Source organism: Gossypium hirsutum, chromosome D02 (genome assembly GCF_007990345.1).
Source record: "Gossypium hirsutum isolate 1008001.06 chromosome D02, Gossypium_hirsutum_v2.1, whole genome shotgun sequence".
NCBI classification, from domain to species: Eukaryota; Viridiplantae; Streptophyta; class Magnoliopsida; order Malvales; family Malvaceae; genus Gossypium; species Gossypium hirsutum.
The window spans coordinates 7,120,164-7,139,526 of record NC_053438.1 but is presented as its reverse complement, the minus strand read 5'-3'; the positions used below and the strand labels follow the sequence as shown (position 1 = coordinate 7,139,526).

The following is a 19,363-nucleotide window of genomic DNA, read 5'->3' as shown; positions in this document are numbered from 1 at the left end:
TATATTGCCATGGTGACTGATTTATATGATAATTTAAATCAAACAGTAACTCTGGTTCGTAACAACACCTACTCTTGCATTATTTTTTTTCCTTTCAAAAAAGACTAGACATAAAAAATTCATCATACAATATATTTATCATAGTGAACATCACAACCATTCTAAATTGTTCCCCTCTACATGCAGAGGAATATAAACCACTTTGTCAAATGATAAAACTTCAAAATTTTCTCCTGAAATGTACCGGCACTTTATTCAACAGAAAACCCAAATTTGTAGTTTCAAAAGAAATGGAAGTCAGTAGTGGTCTCTATTAGTGTTTTTCCGGTTTAGTGTTGTCCTCTGGGGGAATGGATATGAATTGCAGGATCGTTTGGACCTGAGCAACATCCAGTTTGAACTTCTCCGCAATCTGGTTAACATCCATAGGACCTTCATGATCATCGGCCTTGCCCTGATGTAAAAGCATGATGTGACGTAGCTGTTTCACATTCAAGGTTCCCGGAGGTGCAGGCCTTTCTTCATATCTTCCTGACTCAACCGTTGTGTTCCGCAATTTTGGCAAAGGCCTGCTAGGATTTTCAGCCACAAAAGCCTGTAGTAGTCGGTATTTAATTAGTAACCAACATTAAAAGAACGCTATATCATAGCATAAATATCTCTCTCCATCACCATTAACAGAAAGGAACAATGTAACTAAAACCAAAACTGTAAGAGAAAAAATGAACAATAAACAAACTGACAACATCCGCCAATACCAGGTGAAAGCATTTTACTAAATTCTTTACATTAGCTACTCATCGCTCCATTTAAATGAATATCGTAAGTCTACCAGATCCAGTAAACAAGCGGCAAAACCTCTGCTCCCTTATCAGTGGAGGTCTAAAGTTTATCAAAACCCCCAAAATTTGTTCTCATAGAAATGGCACTAGAAGTTGAATAAACACAAAGGCAGAGAGTTTAAACAGTATAAGAGGGGTAAAAGACCTAGAGGAGAAACATAGGGTCTACACATTCTTAAATCGAAAAAAGAAAAAAAAGTCATTTGCTATCTTAGTCAAGTGAGAGGGGAAGAATATGAATTTTGCTCAAGATTGGAGCTAAACCAACCGCTCTTTTAACGTGAACTTGCATTCTGGCACTTATCACTTCAAAAGAACCTACACAGTTGAGTGAGCAAATTCATCCTAAAAAGTGTTACCAATTCCTTGCCATCCAGAGTAGCCATTCCGAGGGGAGAGTTCAGAATGACTGTTCCATGTTTTTCGAGATTTTAACTAAAATGGCTATTCTAAGGAACAGCCAGTCAATGAATCAAATTTCTAAACTTCAAAAATGCCCTAAAAAATTGTTCAGTGGTTCAATTCCTAGTACAAGTAGTTCCCTAGTTTAACATCTGGATGTCTTTACTTCCCATTTCCTTCAAGGAGAAACCTTGCAAAAAAAAACATTCCTAAGGGTCTAAGGCATTGTTTTGATTCTATTGAACACCATTATAGCTATAAATCCCATTCATTAATTAACTGTTATTAGTTAAAATAAAACCAAACTAAAAAGAACACAACTTTAATGAACTGACCTCACCCATCTCAAGTTTGCCACCAGGCTTAGCTGAAATCCTACCGACCATTTGACTTAGCATTGCATCATACTTGGGATCTCTTTCTTCCAATACATTCTCAGGATTGCTTCTTGCAACACTTGCTTTAAACCCAAAAGTTCAATTCAATCACCCGTCAAAAACAGGAAAAAAAACTCAAAAACAAAATTCAAACTTCCATTTTATTTGAATGGGGGAAACGAATTACCATGATCAAGATTTTCATGCTGTGAAACTCTGGATATCTTCTGTTCATCGGTGGGACCCAAAGGTCTTCTTGGTTTTGTGGGTTGAGATTGGTCCATCGATCGAAGCCTACCAGTCGCTCGGCGAAATGCCTGACCCATCACTCTCGCTTATTTCTCCGTCTTTTCGTAAAAAGCCTTCTACTTTCCGGCATAAAAGAAAAGACCCAGATTGTTTATTTGACTCTAAATCAGTTGTTCCCGAACTGTACGGTCATTAAAACCGTAATAAGGAGCTTTCTGGGTTTTATGCTTTGGGGTTTGTCGTGAGAGAAAGCGATCGGAGGAGCGAGAGAGGGGGGGCAAAATAGTGAATCATGTGTGGAAACCACGCGCTGGTTTATTTAATACGGAAGAGTAACGGTTGATTCTGGTTTGCCACGTGGTGATTTTATTGGACACCACGTTAGTTTCATTGTGGCCTTACCTTATTTACAACGACATTATTTTTTAGAATGATTTATGAAAAAATGTGTTTTAATAATTATTATTATAATAATTATTTTAAATTGATTGTTATTTAATTAGTGTTATAATTATATACTAATTAAATTATAATTCATCATTATAAATAACCTTCAACATTTAAGTATTTTCATACAATAATATCAAAATAATTTCATTTTTATTTATGCAACTTCACAAGTATGGTGCGATGTTTAAAAATCGAAGAAAAAGAATATTTTAATGCTAAATTTTATTTCTCAACTTTATTTTTTTTATCAATGTATAATATAAAGACTAAAAAAATATATGTATGCAGTATGTTCTTTTTTTTAATATTATTCATGTGTCATGTTATTATTTATTGATGATGCATGAGATTTATGCACTGACGGTGCATCAAATATTATTCTTACTTTTAAAAGTAACAGAAAGATTAATTACAAATTCAGAAAAAAAAATTAATCTTCACGAATCATAAAACAAACCTAAAGAACACACTGATTACACCAAAAAAATAATTGATCAAATTATTAGTTGTTTTTGGTTGGATCATCAGACGAGTACTCGTAAACTACACCTTTGCAGATGGAAAAAGGTTATGCTCTCTTATACCTACTAGAGTTTTGTTGAGAACTCCGGCAGCAGTGAAGAACTGGTGTGCGAAAGTGAAAGAAGAAGAAATTTACAGAAATCTGTTTTTGATTAATGAAAACTTGTATTATAAAATTACAACTGATATGTATTTATATATTAACTAACTATCAATTATCTCTTCAACACTCCCCCTCAAGTTGGAGGGTGGTAGAGATCTTTGACCCCTAGCTTGGATATCAAATATTCATGGTACTAGACTCCAAGCTCCTTAGTCATCACATCTGCAAGTTGTTCATTAGTGCACACATGCTATGTTTGTATCAGTCCATCTCGTATTTTTTTCCCTTACAAATTGACAATCAATTTCTCTGTGTTTGGTTCGCTCATGGAATACAGGATTTGCTGCAATCTGGAGCGCTGCTTGACTGTCAAAAAGTAACAACGTTGGATCAAGTTTATTAAGACATATTTCTTTTAACAAGCCATCCAACCATACTATTTCTGTAACTGTCGATGCCATGCTTTTATACTTAGCTTCAACTGATGAATGTGAGACCGTATCTTGCTTCTTTGACTTCCAAAAGATGAGAGAATCTTCGAGTTTGATGCAGAACCCAGTGATGGACCTTCTAGACATGAGGAACACGACCTAATCCGAATTGCAATAGGCAACAAGCTGTGAATTTTTTGATGCAGCCAACAAAGTCCCTTAGTTAGGGTCCTTCTTTATGTATCGAACAATTCGAAATGCTGCTTCAAAATGGAACTTCTTTGGTTTTCGCATAAACTGCCTCAAATGTTGAACTGCACATGATATGTCTGGCCATGTATTTGTTAAATACAACAACCGACCCATGAGTGTTTGATATGTTGACACATTTGAAATTAGTTCATCGTTACAATTTCCTAATTAAATGTACAAATTCATCATACTCAGCTGTGATTTTGCTCAAGAGGTGTGTTGGTTGTTTTTGCCTCACCTAACCAAACTTCTACTATTAGCTCCAACACATATTTCTTTTGGTTCAAAACAATTTCCTTGCTTGATCGTGCCACCTCTATACCAAGGAAGTATTTCAACTCACTCAAATCATTCATTTTAAAATTCTGATAGTATTTAATATTAATATTAGATATTTAATTTAATTTAATATTTATCTAGATAATATTTTATTAATTTAATATTAATGTGATTAATTCTAATCCTAATTAAACTCTCTCTAAACTCTGCCTATATAAAGAGAGCATGGGTTATTATTCTCGTACACTTGAATTTAAAAAAAGTTGTAGAGAGAAAATTCTCTAAAAAAATTATTTCAGAAAATTTCTAGAAATATTCTTGTTATTTACAACTTGACCCCAGAATTTTAAAGAAATTATAATATTGCCCTGCTAGTAATTTTGTGAAAAATTTTCTAATTCGAAGCGTGCCCACACTTGGCGGACGTGAGCTTGAGGATAGCGGAGAAGACTACTCGGTCGAAGCATTCATCCTAGACGAATCATAAAGATACGATTTTGATTAAGTGTTTATTACTTTAGATAACACAACCAAGTTCTTGCTTTTGAAAAAAAAAAGTAAAACTTTGGTTTTCCCTTAAAACTATTTTTTGTTCTGTTTTTCGAATCCGATTTTTCAAGAATCATCCTTGCCTGACTTACAGCAGCTTCAAATAAAGATTCTTTATTCAATAGATTCAGAATTTGTTGATATTGTGCTTGTGTAACCAAGGGTGCTTAAGGGTTATTGGATGCACCAATGTCACCAACCGTATCAACATAATCAATCACCACAACATTATTCACCACAGATCTAGTTGAAGCCTTCCTTTTAGTGAACTTAAAATTAGGGGGTACCCAATTAACCTATAATAATTCTCCCTCTTATGCCTCTTGATTTTACAATGATCACATACACCATTGAACCTCTTCTTCTGAACCACATTAGCAAAATACACGGAAGTTGGATCGGGAATGACAAGCCCTGAAGCATGCTACCTTTGAGACTCTTTTTGCACCAACATAGAGTATGCTTGATTTATACAAGGCAATGGATTCATTAGTGAAATTTGAGTATGAACTGCATTATAGGTTTCATTTAAGCCCATCAAGAACTCAAATAGACGTTGTTGAGTAACATGTTGAGTATTTTGTTTTGATTATTCACAGCCACAAGAAGAGAAAGGCACAAGAGCATCATACCCATCTCGAAGCAAGCATAACTTAGTGAAATACACACACTGAAGCGGTTCCTAAAAGGTAAGAAGTGATCTCCTGATGGAGAAAATAGACTTGAGATCCATCAACTTTATTAAAACAGTCATCAAGATCTTTCCAAACAACTGTTGCAGTAGAAGCAAAAACTATCCCTGTTAAAAGTTCATTGCTAACTGTGTTCAAGATCCACGACAAAACTATGACATTACAATGTTCCTATTGGGAATACAAATCCTTTATTGGGAATACAAATCCTTTATTATTGATTCTTACATGTCTCATCCACAAATCCTAACTTGTTTTTTTGCCAATAACGCAATTTACATAGATCGGGGTCCAAATATTATAGTTTTCAATCTTAAGAAGTTGATAAGAAACGAGTAATGCACGTGGAGTATCAGATGGTTGCAAGTATAGAGGGTGATTGAAACCAACTGAAAGATCAGAAGAATTAACAATTGCACCGAATCACGAAGAGAAAACAAAGAATGAGCAGAAAAACAGAACAGTGTTAGGCAAACCACAATCAACTATCCACAAGTGAGAAGCGAGTGATAAAGAAACACATGGACTAGGACGGCCGAAATGAGTCGATTGAGGGTTACTCTCAGGGGTGAAGGCAGGAATTTTTTTTAGGGGGGATCGAAAGTAAATTTTAATTTGTATGATAGTAAAATTGCAATTTCACTATTTGAGTAGCCTATATCTTTATAATTTTTAAAGGATTAAATTAAAATTTTATCATTTTTAGGGGGCAAAGTACAATTTTACCTTTACTAATTTAAAATTTTTAAAAAATTAAAGGACCTAAATAAAAAAATTCCTATTTTAGGGGGGTCGGGCCCCTGCTAGCCCCCCTGGTTGCTTTGATATCATGTTGATAACTCTGGCAACAGTAAAGAATTGGCGTGAGAAGGTGAAAAAAGAAGAAATTTACAGAAATCAATTTCTGATTAATGAAAAAATGTAATTATATATTAACTATCAACTCCTAACTAACTAATTGTTTCTGTTACTTTACTAACTATCGATTATCTCTTCAACAAGTTTCAGGTAGGGAATAATTTTAACTCATTAATTAAAAGAGATATTAGCAGTTCTAATCCCTTTTATTTGTCAAGTATCCAATTTAAGTTGTTTTTAACATTCACTCTAAATTGGGACATTCCACATGGATTTAGTCAATGCCGCTTTACTTCTTGTGCAAGTAATGCCAAACAGCGGGTATAAAGAGTAAAGACCACTTCCTTTAGTTGGTCATAATTCATAAACCATCAGCCTTATTCAGTATTTCTTTTTGCTATGCAATTGATTCATGTACCACTAATAACTCGCCAATAATCTCTTGGTTTAGTAATAAAAATAGTATGTTGTAAGCATAAAAATACGGGTATCTCCTTCTCCAATCACTACTAACACACACGCACACGTGACAATTATATTATTTATCTCCACTTTTGTTTTATTTTAAAAATAGATTATACTTTTAAAATTATAATACAATTTTTGAATAATATTAATAATTTATAATTTAAAGTATTTAAAATTTCACACTCTGCCATGGCTCTTAGAAATAGGATAACCGGTTGCCCTAAAAAAAGCCGCCTTCTGTATTGATGATAAAGAAAGGATATTTATAGATTTATTTGTTTTCTTTTCCAATTTAGTCCTATCTTATATTTAAAGGTACTCAACATTCCTAAATCACAATTTAAGCCCTCATAGTTTTCAACCTTTCAAAAATTAAGAATTTCCTTTATTAAAAATTACAAAATTAGACCCTGTCATTTTAATTTTTTCTAAAAAATCACCTTTCAGTCAAAAATCAAATAAATTATTTAAGTAACTTTAAATTTGATTTTTTTGAAATAATTATCAAAGAAGAATAAATTTATTATTGGTATGTCCTGAAATCTGATTTTATAAATAAATACGATCGCATAAAATGTATTTTTAATTTTTTATTACAAAATTAACAAAAAATTATATATATTACAATTTTTTTTAAAAAATAAATAATATACACGACAAACCAATATTACATGATTTAAATTATTATTTAATAATAATAAGCCTGACTAGCATGAGTCAAGTTTCAAATAAAGATTTTGTAAATTCAAACCAATATGACATGATTTAAATTATTATTTAATAATTTTACAAATTGAATTTTAATTATAAAAAAATAAAAATATTTATAATATTTTATTTTCAACATTAATGTAAAATTGCAAATATTACTTAAAAATTTTGTGCAACTCAAACAAGGGGTGAGAATGAGGCCTAAAGCTAGGCTTTTTATTAACGATTAATATTGGCTTTGTAAATATATCTTAAAATCCAAAGAAATTCCCCATAGTTGACCAATTCTTCAAAGACCTTGAAGTTTTCCAATATTTAATTTAATTTTTGTAAGTTAAATGGTGATGGTCAATTTCTTCAAATCTCTCCCATTCCTTTCTTTGGTTATTTGATAAATGTCTTTAATCTTATTCTTAGTGCGCTTTTGGGTGATTATATGATGTTATTTGTGAATTATATACTCCTAATCCTTTATATTCATGTTTTGATGTTTAATAGAGCATTTGAGAGCAATAGGAGTGAAAAACGGGTGAAAATTAGAACATTGGAGCAATTCGAAAGCTAAACACATATAACAGAGTTTCACATGGGCAGACCACACAACCATGTATCCAGGGGATGTCGTTTTCGTGAACCATGTGAATTGGCAATTTGAAGTGACGACTTTTAGGTTTTTTGGCTCTTTGAGAAGATATAAATAATGAAATACAAGAGGAGGATACTGACCGTCATAGGATAGCACAAAAATTATCCAAAGAACACCATTGAAGTCAATTTCCAAACAATTCTCCATCCAAATTCAAGAATCCAAATTGTATTTTTTGTTATGTTTTTTCTTGCAAGTATGAACTAATTCTCTTAATATTAAAATTTTATAAAAATCAAAACCATTGAAATTTAATATAATTTCCCATTTAATTAATTAAACCACCAAAGCCCCTAGGTTTTAGGGAAAACCTCCCATTTCATAAACACTTCAATTATAACTCTTTTTTCTTGCTCTTTTAATTGTAAAGTCGCTGCGTGCTTTTTTCTTTAATCTTGGCTGCCGGATTTTGTTTTAATACGATCATGGTATGCCATAATATCTGAATAAAAATATTACCATAGGGGAAGTTATAAATTATTTTAAAGGGTAGGTATAGAATTATAAAAGTTTTGAGGGTTAAAATATAAATTTTTTATGTACCAATTTATAATTTCATCATTTTTATGGGATTAAACATAAAATTATTCATATTTTATGAAATTAAAGTATAATTTTACTACGAACATCACTGATTAGTAAGGTGGTTGCTATGTGCTGATTCCACCGGACATCATTGATTAATAAGGTGGTTGCTATGTGCTGAATCCACCGAGTATCTGTTATTATTCCGAAGTGTTCATCGGGAAATTGACTAAGTGTAATTGAATAATGAATATAGGTGTGGAATTGAATTGAATATCGACGTAGAAATGGAAAAGTAAATTTTGAATTGAATTGTGATCGAAAGTGAAAAAGTGAAATTATGAAAGAGTACATTTAGCAACAAAACAGTTTAGACAGCAACAGTTGTGTGACTTTAAAAAATCACCAAAAATGGTGGAAATTGAATTAGAGGCTGAATAATATATGAAATTTAAGCTGAATGAGTCTATTTTCACATAAAAGAAACAAATCAAGCAAAACAGTTATATATTTTGAGATATTTGAAGTTTAGTTAGACAAATTCAGAATGAGTTTGGAATCCCCTGTTCTGATTTTGGAAAATTGTAAAAAATTGTAAAAAAATAATTATGGGATAAAGTTTATATTTTTAGAATCCTCGGTGAATCTATTTTCAAGAGAAACAAACGGAAAAAATATCCAAATTCTGTACAATGAGATAATTAATTTTTAGTGAAGAGAGGTCAGAACTGTTGAGCAGTGAAACAGGAGAAACTTTAAAGAATAAAATGTACTATTTTGCTAAACCAAAAATTCTTAAAATTTTATGGTAAGAAGATATGTGAATCTAGTTTCGGGGAAAATTAACGGTTCTTAATTTGGATCTCTGTAGCTCTAGGTAAAAATAATTTAGTGACTCTGACTCGGAGAGATAGTTTTAAGTATACATGTAAGTGAATAGTGAAACTATAGAAAATGTTATTTCTAAGAGTGTTATGTCCATTAAGGATGTGGAATGGAGAGGAGGAGGAGGAAATTTGGAAGAACATATGAATGATTTGTGTATAATTGGCCATATGCTCGATTATAATCGATAAACGATTGAAAAGAAATGATGTTTATAATTGTGCATTATTAGTTATGGTTAAAGTTCATGTGAGAAAATAAAGTTTCATAGTATGTGTATGTGGTATACTTGGTATATGATTTGGTATGTAGCAATGTCAAAAATGGTTTATGAATTAACTCATGTTGGTAAGTTTGATACATGAATAAATGTGGTGCTTATCCATGCTTATAATGCTCATACTATATGTTTATTTGGCTAGCATGTTTGGTGTGTATGCTTAGGCTTTGGCCAAGTTGTGGCTGGATTACGCCACATTAAATTTATAAAATTATGCATTGAGATGGTAAATGTCTAGATGGAAATATGCTTGTGATCGTAAAAGGGTGGTAAGGTTTAAAGTTTGTAATCTTTATTAAAATGGTTTATCATGTGGTTAGTCTTCAAAAAGACTAGCTTGCGACTATGGTTGAGTGTAATGTTTATATCTTGTGTGATATGCATAGGAAACGGGAGTGAAAAGGAAATAAAATACTAAGTTCATGCTTGAAGTGTAAAATGACGCAAAAAGGGGACATTAAGTTAAATGATAAATATGTATTAGTATTGAACCTAATGAAATTGAATTGTACGTGAATTAAATAGAAATTGCAAATGATATGATTTGAATTAAATTAATTATTATGGTATTGAAATGTATATTGGATTGAGAAATTGAATTGAATCGTGAACATGAGAATCGTGAATTAAATGAAATGGAAATGAAGTATTGAATTGCATGAATATGTATTGGGTCTCAGAAGCCCTATTTGTTACAAATATAGTATTTTGAAGTTATAACGTGAAGATGTATAAAAGCATGTTAAAAATTTAAAGAGTTTAAATTTGAATGAAATTTTATAACTTGGTTTAACATGTTTATAAGTGTATGTGTTCTAGTAATGCCTCGTACCATATTCCGGTGTCGAATAAAGGTAAGGGGTGTTACAGGTTCTGGGGAACTCGTGGTGTGTAGTGGATGAATGGGTAGGATTATTGCATTGAAACATTGAGCATGCCATGTTTGTATGTTGTATTTACTTGTCAAATTGGTTGAATTTTATAAATTGATGAATGATTGTTTGATAGATTAAATGCTTATTTTATATGGACTCACACTGGGCTTTTTAAGTTCACCCCCACTTTGCTCTTTATAGACAATCATCAAGACTAGGCTTCGATTCGGCATTTGGAGGTCTCTTTACGAAATTTTTGGCACATTATTTTTTATTAATTTTTTTATTTCGGTATTATTCTTATTTTTATTTAGGATTGTAAAGTTTATTTAAATTCGGACTATGGTATAGAACATTTTTGAACTGGTATTTTTGCATGCATGACTTTTGACGGAAACTGAACAAGTTTAGAAATTATTTTAAATATGACTTAAAATATGGGATTTTCTATGAAAATAAGACGCAACAAATATCCTACTACACAAGAGGTAAATCTAAGTTTTTAACAAGGGATTTTCCAATGCAATCAACTAAGTTTTTTTTTTTTTAAAATGGCACGACCAATAAATAAATTAAACTTAACAACGGATGGCCTAATTAACCAGAGTTTCAACAATGTTTTCTTTTCAACCATGCTAAGTTTTGAAAATTTAACGAAAAAGTGATTTTAGAATCGGATGCTTTTACTTAGCCATTTCAATGGCTAATGTTCTTTGAAATTCGGTCATAACGTTTAGGCCGAATTTAAGATGTTACCACTTACATATAGTACGAGAATAATAGCAAAATTTGATCTAACGATTTAGTTGCTACTATTTCAAAGTTTAAAAAAAATATATAGTAACTAAAATCAACTAAATTAGAGTAAAAATATTACACCCACAACTTAAGCATAATATAAGGCTAATAACAAAACTTGATCTCATAAATTTAATTTTATAATGCACAATAAACAATTACTTTTATCATTATAATCAAAACATCAATTAATTTATATATGAATTTTTAATAAACACACTTGTATTGTTGGCATTAATCCTTGTTATTTTTTTATTTATGTTTTTAATAAATTCAAATTATTTAAATATTTGTCTACATTATGTAATTGTGTATCAAACTTCCACCAGCATTTCTATAAAGCTTAATTCTAGGTATTGCTGCTTCCACTTAAGTTTTCTTCGGTCTTGGGTTATCAAGAAAGTCACTTTATCCATAAAGAAAAGGAATCACTTTGACTCTGAAAAGACTTTGAAGATTTAAATAAATTAATTTTAGAATATGCACATTTATTTGATGAACCAGTTTTAACATTTTGGGGAATCATTCAGAATGGGACAATTACATGAAAAACCCAACATCAAAACATTACTCAATGAAGAAAGTAGTGGATATTTTATAATACATAGGCACACACACACAAATATCATCCTATGGAATTAATCCACTTTTGTGTTTGTACTTAATTTATGGTTTTAATGCTAGCAAGTTTATCAAGAAAGTTGAGTGTCTTTTCTTCTGTTTCCTTTCATATATTACTATTAAATAGATCTAGATTTACTTGCAAGAATCAGATGTGTTGTCATCAACTATTATAAATGAATAAATTAATTTTTGTACATTGGATCAATGAGAAATTTAGTCTGTTTGAATAAAAATTTCATTCATTTCTACTGTTAAAAACTAGTGTGACTGACGGAATAACCAAACAATTATACATAGCGTGCCACGTGTACCTCATGCTGACATTCGTGGACTACTTTTTAACAATAAAAATGGATAAATTTTTTGATTAAATGGCTATTTACTTTTTGATCTAATGCACATAGGCTAATTTACCAATTTTTTCAGTAAAATGAGCAAAATACAATCTAACTTCTAGTACAATGGCCGAAACCACATTCCTCGCTTATGGTTCATGTCATGGTCCATTATATATATATAGGTGAGTATTTGATATATTGGTAGTGTGATTTAAAATTTCGACATGTGTCTCTTTCTTTAAAATATCTATTTTTTAAATATTCTACTATACCATTATAGGGCACTTGTGGATCCCGTAACCTTGCTTATCTAATCTAAAAACTCTATCGTCAGTGTACCAAATATCATATATATCGTCAGTGTACCAAATATCATATATTTATACGATTAATATTTTAACAATTCAAATTGTCATATTTCATACTCCATTCATGTAGATCATGCATATCAAGTTTGGTACAAATTAAAAATTTCTAACTATTTGTTTTGTGTACAAAAACTTCAACCGTTAAATATATATTAATATAAACAATATTCTAGATTGACATGATAGAGAAATTACATCGATTGAAAAATTTACAAGCATGACCAATACAAATATCTTGAAAATTTCAATGATTGAATTGCCAAAATATCAATCGTATAAAAAATTACAAAAAATATATATAAAATCACTTTAATATTACACCAATATAAATATATCTCGCCTAGAGGTGATCATGGGTTGGACTACCCGGCCCGCTCCGACGGCCCGCCCGAAAAATGGGATGGTTCGGGTAAAAATATAGGCCCGAAATATGGGTTTGGGCAAAAAAATGAGGCCCGCTTGTCTCGGGTAAAACTTTTTTGGTGTTGTAATATGCTATTTTCTTTTTAAAATATGCTATTTTGGTGTTGTAAAATTTAATATGAGCCGGGCTCGGGCTTAAACAAATTTTTAAGCTCATATTTCGGATCGGGCCCGTGCCTAAAAAATGAGCCTAAAATTTTATCTGGATCCAGCCCGAACCCGGCCCGGACATAATCACCTCTAAATTCTCGCCCCATATGAACGCACAAGTATATCACCTTAAACAAATGAAACAGTGTAGGATAATTCATTCTCCCACACCGTATAAAAATTAGAATTGTACGGACAGCACATAAATATTTTACATTAAATGAGAATTATTTCATATATGGGTATAATTTTTTTTTAATTTCACTTAAAAATCAGCCATGTGTTTTTTAATTGATATTTTTAAAAAATCAAACTAAATAAAGGAGACAAATAACATGTTGTTAATCTCAGTAATTGAATCTGAAAAACTCAATAATTAATATATATCAAATAGTTATGCTATATATTATAATAATAGGATAATGGAAGTAAGATCTCTTCAACTTCAGACAACTTCATTAAATTAAGGAACAAAAGAAACACTACATGTTAATGCTGTCGTACTGAATGATGTAATCTTTGAGCAATATCTTAAAATTTATTTTTTATTATTATTTTCAAGAATTTAAAATTATTTATCACAGTAATTTCGTCTTCAAAATTTGATTTAAATCCATTGATTGAATAAAAAAAACCCCACTGTTAACTCACTTCGTATTTTTAATTTTTAATTTATTTTTCAAATAAAAAGGTTTGATCGAATCCACTCTCAAAACCTTATGTTTTGATTAGTATAATCTCCAATTCTCCACCTCTTAAACTTTATTATTAGTATGCTGTATGCTTACTCTAAGCCCATTGGTTCAACATTAAAGCTAATTAAAGTTGATAAAAAGAAAATAAATTTTAAAAAAAAAATGAGTCATTTACCTGTCTCCATCTGCATCCAATAATGATATATAATTTATGTTGCATGCCGATGAATCTAAATTACTTGGAAAGTATATACGATCAGGCCTCGCTGTCACCACTGGTGGACCTAGTCAACTTACATTACAACACATTGACATCAAAGCAACATTTACCCCTGAATTTCACAATTTTTTCTGTTTATATTAATTCCCAAATTAAACAACTTTTTTCAATACCACCAACGATTTCTTCAAGGACCGAGTTTGGAAAGTAATGTAGACCAAAAAAAGTTAAAAGGACCAAAGTGTAAAATTTTGTCAAATTTAGAGACCAAGTATTCCTTTATCCTTTATACAAAATTCACCATTGAATTGATAAGGGTTGAATTTAGGGGGAAATATTATATGAAACAATGACAACACGTCATTTGTATCCTTTTTTTTTCAATAGTTTAAAAAAAATCAAATGAAAATGAAAATCCTGAAATTCAAGATGAAATTGTTGATGTGGCATTAAACTATTAAAAAGGAATAATATCAATGTTTCATACAATCCCTTCTCTTAATTTAGTTAGTTTAAAAATGTCTATATTATATATTAAATAGGTAATTAAATTGGTGACGCCTCTCAATTTTGTTTCAACTCAGTTATGAAATTACTAAATATTCAATCGTTTTACAAAATAATAAGTATGCTTTGAGGGATTTTTTTTTGTCTTTTTAATATATACATAATGGGATTTGGATCCAATACCCCATAAATTTTAATATTTTAGCTTTATAATTCCAATTAAAGCTTCATTTGTATTTTATGTAAAAAAATTTGTAATATAATTTTTTTACCCACACAATGGACGTGCCATTACCTAGTATATATATATATACACTTATCAATATGATTTATTGAGTTGATGTCATGAGTCAACCAAGCACCAACTGATCAGTTATGAAATTACTAAAATATTTTTATATACAAATTCAATTGTATTTTTATGAGTGTGTTTTGTCTTTCTTATATAATAAGCCAATGAAAAATTGATCTCAATGAGATACAAATTCTGAACATTATACATGATAAATAATTAATTTTACCATTATGTGAATTTTTATAAATATATTTGTTATATTTGTTACATTTCTTTCACTTAAATTGTGGGTGTGCTATAAATCTAAAATATATATTATTGTTTTTTTTTACACCAAGTTATAACATGTTTTAAAAAAATAAATCACTTTGAAATACTTGATGAGTTTAATGAAAAAACACATTTTGAAAAATAAAAGGACTTAGAAATAATCAAATTATAATAAAGGGACTAAATCCACTAAAAAGACATAAAACAAGGACTTCCTATAAAATGTGACGGAAATCAAATAGACATCCAATAGTTTGAGACTTGGTCCCAGTGTCCCATCATTGATGCCCACTTGATGATCAGCTTCATCACATCTCACATCCAATATCCAAAAGACATAAATGCTTCATCACATCTCACATCCAATATCCAAAAGACATAAATCTCTTCATATTTATATATATATACACACATGTACAAATGTATGTATGTAAGTAATTTGCAGAACTAACCTTTTGACCTTTTGATCAACAGTTAGGTTCTTTGCGAAGGGTGGGTATTATCCAAAAATGGCCGAAAACATTGGAACATCAAATGATGGAGGTGGCGATGGCTACGGCTTTAAAGAGCAGGACCATTTACTCCCCATAGCCAACGTTGGTCGAATAATGAAACAAATCCTTCCCCCAAACGCCAAAATCTCCAAAGAAGCTAAAGAAACCATGCAAGAATGCGTATCGGAGTTCATCAGCTTCGTCACCGGCGAAGCATCGGAGAAATGCAGGAAAGAGAGGCGAAAGACCGTTAATGGAGACGATATTTGTTGGGCTTTGGCGACGCTAGGTTTCGACAACTATGCGGTGCCGTTGAAACGGTACTTGTACAAGTTTAGGGAATTTGAAGGGGACAAAGCAGCGAATCAAGTGAAGGTTAGTATTAGCAACAGCAAGGATGATGATGATGATGAAGCTCAAAAACAACAACAACAATCTCCATTGATGTTTCAGCATGATTGGAAGCAGTAATGATTCTAATTTTGGGGTTTTTTTAAATTGGTGTATGACCATGATTTATAACATCAGAAGATTGGATTTGGGTTGTTTCTAAAGGTAGGGTTTGTCTCGAATCCGACACAAATTTTTTATCACTTCACCTATGATTCAGTAGAATAGATCTGGGTTTGATTTCGTCTATTTTCAAATGGCTTTTATTTCATGTTTTCACACTGCTAAACAAATCAATCTTAGCTTTGGGAATATTTAGATTGATCTTCTTTTTTCTATGATTTGCATTTACAGACAACAGTGTCGGTGATGACAAGGTATGAAATATAATTTTTCAAAAATTAAAAAAAAAAAAAGGTATTTATATCCTATCCCATACTTTCACTTGAATTCGAACATACATTGCATATTATTCATCAATTTAGTGAACCTCCCCACTTATAAGGGGAAATGTCTCGAGCTATATATACTAGAACGGAATTATTTTCACTACATAAGCTGAACTTTTATAGAAAGTATCCGAATTACTCCATGTAATTAGGGTTTAAGGTTACTTTAAGGGGCACCATTTTTAGCAGACATTATATATATACATATATAGAACTGAATCATCATTTTGCTCAATGTCTGTTCAGAAACCAAGATACAAAATCAAGGACAAAGGTGAGGTAATTGATGTCATTGAATGAAATGGGGTCATTTAGGTTTTCTCATATTTGCCGTCACATTGACTTTCTAAGTCATTGCATCTCAAGTTTTAAGCTCTTAGGGTTTCCATTTTTTGTTTATATGTATAATATTAGAATATTAGAAAAAGAGAGACAAGTGGGAGACAGACCAAAAAAGGTATGTTATTTACAAATGTGTATATATATAAATAAATGAACCTCGAAAATATCCACCAATCATTTCATTTCCGTACAATAAGAATATTTGGTTGAATATTCCGTGAATCCTACCGGAAAACTACACGACACATATTTTCTTTTCAATATAACAGCAAATATCCAACACAACATATAATTTCTTTTAGAAAAAAAATTAATTGATTAATTAGAAATCAAATAAGCTAAGCTCTGTTAGTGATCTGGATAAAAACATAGTGGCCATGCAGTTGGGAAATGAGTGCATGCATGTATGCGTCCTATGTTGTGCAAATACAAGGTTGAGATTATAATGATTCGTGATAATTTGTTTGGTGGGTGGAGAGTCGTAGGTAATCGAAAGGTGGTTAGAATATGGGTTTTTCTCGAAAAATTAGGATTCAAGTTGAAGAAGAGAGATGAGTGGGAGTACCAAGAGGAGAAAAGAGATCTAGTTGTCATATTCTGAGTTTTGTGGTCTTAAAAGGAGTGTCACCGGTCATTCCCGAGATGTTCATATATCATCCCCTTATTAATTTCATACTCTTTGAAATCCAGCTAACCTATTAGTCTTATGTTCTTGTTGGTAATGGATATATATGATCTACGAGCGGTAGGAATTTTGTCCATATTAATGGAGTGATCCACCACGGTACGAGCTTGCAAGACGATTGTAGTCCATGATATTGACTAGCAAAATTGACATGATTTTCTTTTAACTTTACCTTTAGGTATAAGTTGAGAATAATTTAAAAGGAAAAAGAACCCAAGAAGGTTGGAATCTTGTAGTTGTGATCATATGATTAGTGAAGTGTTGATGCAATAATAGGTGGCCGGTGTGTCAAATATATTCTATCTTGTTTTTTGCTGTGTCAACAAATTAAAGAGAGAGAGAGAAGGTTATAACATAATTAAAGTTGTTGGTAAGTAAGGGTCATTTCCTACCATAATTATATTCTTCCAAATTTATAGAAAAATTTGTGGTTGAGACTTCGATTAATATTTATGACTAATACAACAACTGGTTGCCTTTTGGATGCTATATTTGCTCCAACTCTTCATTTTAATATTCATTATTAAAAATATGCTCAATTACATTTATATACATAAGTCAATGAAAATCTTATTAAAAAATATAGACATAGTGATTTATTTGGTCCTCTTCAATTTTACAAAAAAAATAATTTATTTTAGCTTTCTATTTAATTTTTTATTTTTTTTAATCCTTAAACTTGCATTGTTTGCCAAATCACCCCAAAATAGATTAAAAAATTAACGTTTATTAACTTTGTTGATGTGGCATCCACGTGGACATGTTAGCCTTAATTAATTTTTTAAAATATATTTATATTTTTTAATAATTTTAAAATATATTTTTATAAATTTTGATTTTTTAAAATTTTAAAAAATAATTAATTACGACATGATACTGACGTGGCGATCCATGTGTATATCACGTCAGCTAAATTAACAATCATTAAATTTTCTATCCATTTTGGAGTGATTTAACAAACAAATGTGTAAAACATATTTTAATTATTTCACAAAAATGTTTGAAACCTTAAATCCTAAAATAAAATCAATATTCCTTACACGTTCATGCTTCGATGGCATCTCCCGTTCGTACTGATCGCTGAGACTGGTGAGGGGTATTACATTTAGTGGTACCAGAGCTAAGATTTAGTCGGTTCTAGAACTAAACCGAGCATGTGAGTTAAGTCTAAGTGTACATGTCAATTTGGAGTCAAAGGTGGTGCGATCTCGAAATGATTTTTTGATAGTTTGTGACCAAATTGTTATCAATTTGGTATCAAGTCTTAGGTGACTTGATCATATGCGTATTATGGAATAGTACAGTCTAGAATGACATGAAATAGTGTCTTGATTAAAGCTTGAATCTTTCATGGCCATATTATGATGACAATGTGAAACCACTGCTAGAGGCTAGTATTGATAAATGTGTTTTTGATAACTACAAGATGCACTCATTAGTATCTTGAATAGAACTTGTATGGATTTATATAGGCAACGAGTTCGAGTACGTAGAAAGAATTAGTAATAATATGAGACCTTGCTAAGAAAGCTTCTATGTTGTCATGGAAATGTGAGGATAAAAAAGGGTAAAGAGAAAGGTGTAAGAGATGTGAAAAATAGTGGATTGATGCTATGATCCTAGTCTATGGAATAGTCTTTTGAAAACTCGAATATGTGTAGAATTTGTTTAATATGGATGAGGTGATCCTTGAAGCTTTTAAAGCTTATGATTGGGAAGATATTGATGTTTCTTCTTAGTCATATGCTACATGGTTGATTTGAGTTTGGATCATGAATGTCTAAAAGAAGATGAAGTCTGATCGCTAACAATTACCTCTAGGCTCCACTAGTGTTGCAGAGTCAATAGGACCTATAGAGAAGGTTCAAAAGATGTCACTCTAGTCCAAACCAAATAGAGATCTAAGGGTTGTTCTAAAG

At 31.1% G+C, this 19,363-nt stretch overlaps 2 protein-coding genes across 3 annotated transcripts; one reads left to right on the top strand and one right to left on the bottom strand.

Annotated features, from left to right (window-relative positions):
* Positions 1 to 111: 111 nt before the first annotated feature.
* On the bottom strand, positions 112 to 2,171 carry LOC107908416 (uncharacterized). The gene is made up of 3 exons (XM_016835575.2): positions 1,809 to 2,171; positions 1,580 to 1,704; positions 112 to 595 (listed from the first exon to the last, which is right to left on the bottom strand). The coding sequence occupies exons 1-3, from the start codon at positions 1,945 to 1,947 to the stop codon at positions 314 to 316; spliced, it is 546 nt and encodes a 181-aa protein (XP_016691064.1). The 5' UTR covers positions 1,948 to 2,171; the 3' UTR covers positions 112 to 313.
* Positions 2,172 to 15,438: 13,267 nt separating this feature from the next.
* On the top strand, positions 15,439 to 16,974 carry LOC107908117 (nuclear transcription factor Y subunit B-5). 2 transcript variants are annotated; one of them, XR_005910096.1, is made up of 2 exons: positions 15,439 to 16,133; positions 16,323 to 16,974. XR_005910096.1 is itself a non-coding variant. In XM_016835380.2 (1 exon), exon 1 carries the CDS (start codon positions 15,594 to 15,596, stop codon positions 16,047 to 16,049), a length of 456 nt encoding a protein of 151 aa, XP_016690869.1. In that variant the 5' UTR covers positions 15,440 to 15,593; the 3' UTR covers positions 16,050 to 16,292. The 2 variants fall into 2 exon arrangements, 1 of the variants encoding a protein (XP_016690869.1); XM_016835380.2 differs by lacking the exon at positions 16,323 to 16,974 and having other exon boundaries at positions 15,440 to 16,292.
* Positions 16,975 to 19,363: the final 2,389 nt, after the last annotated feature.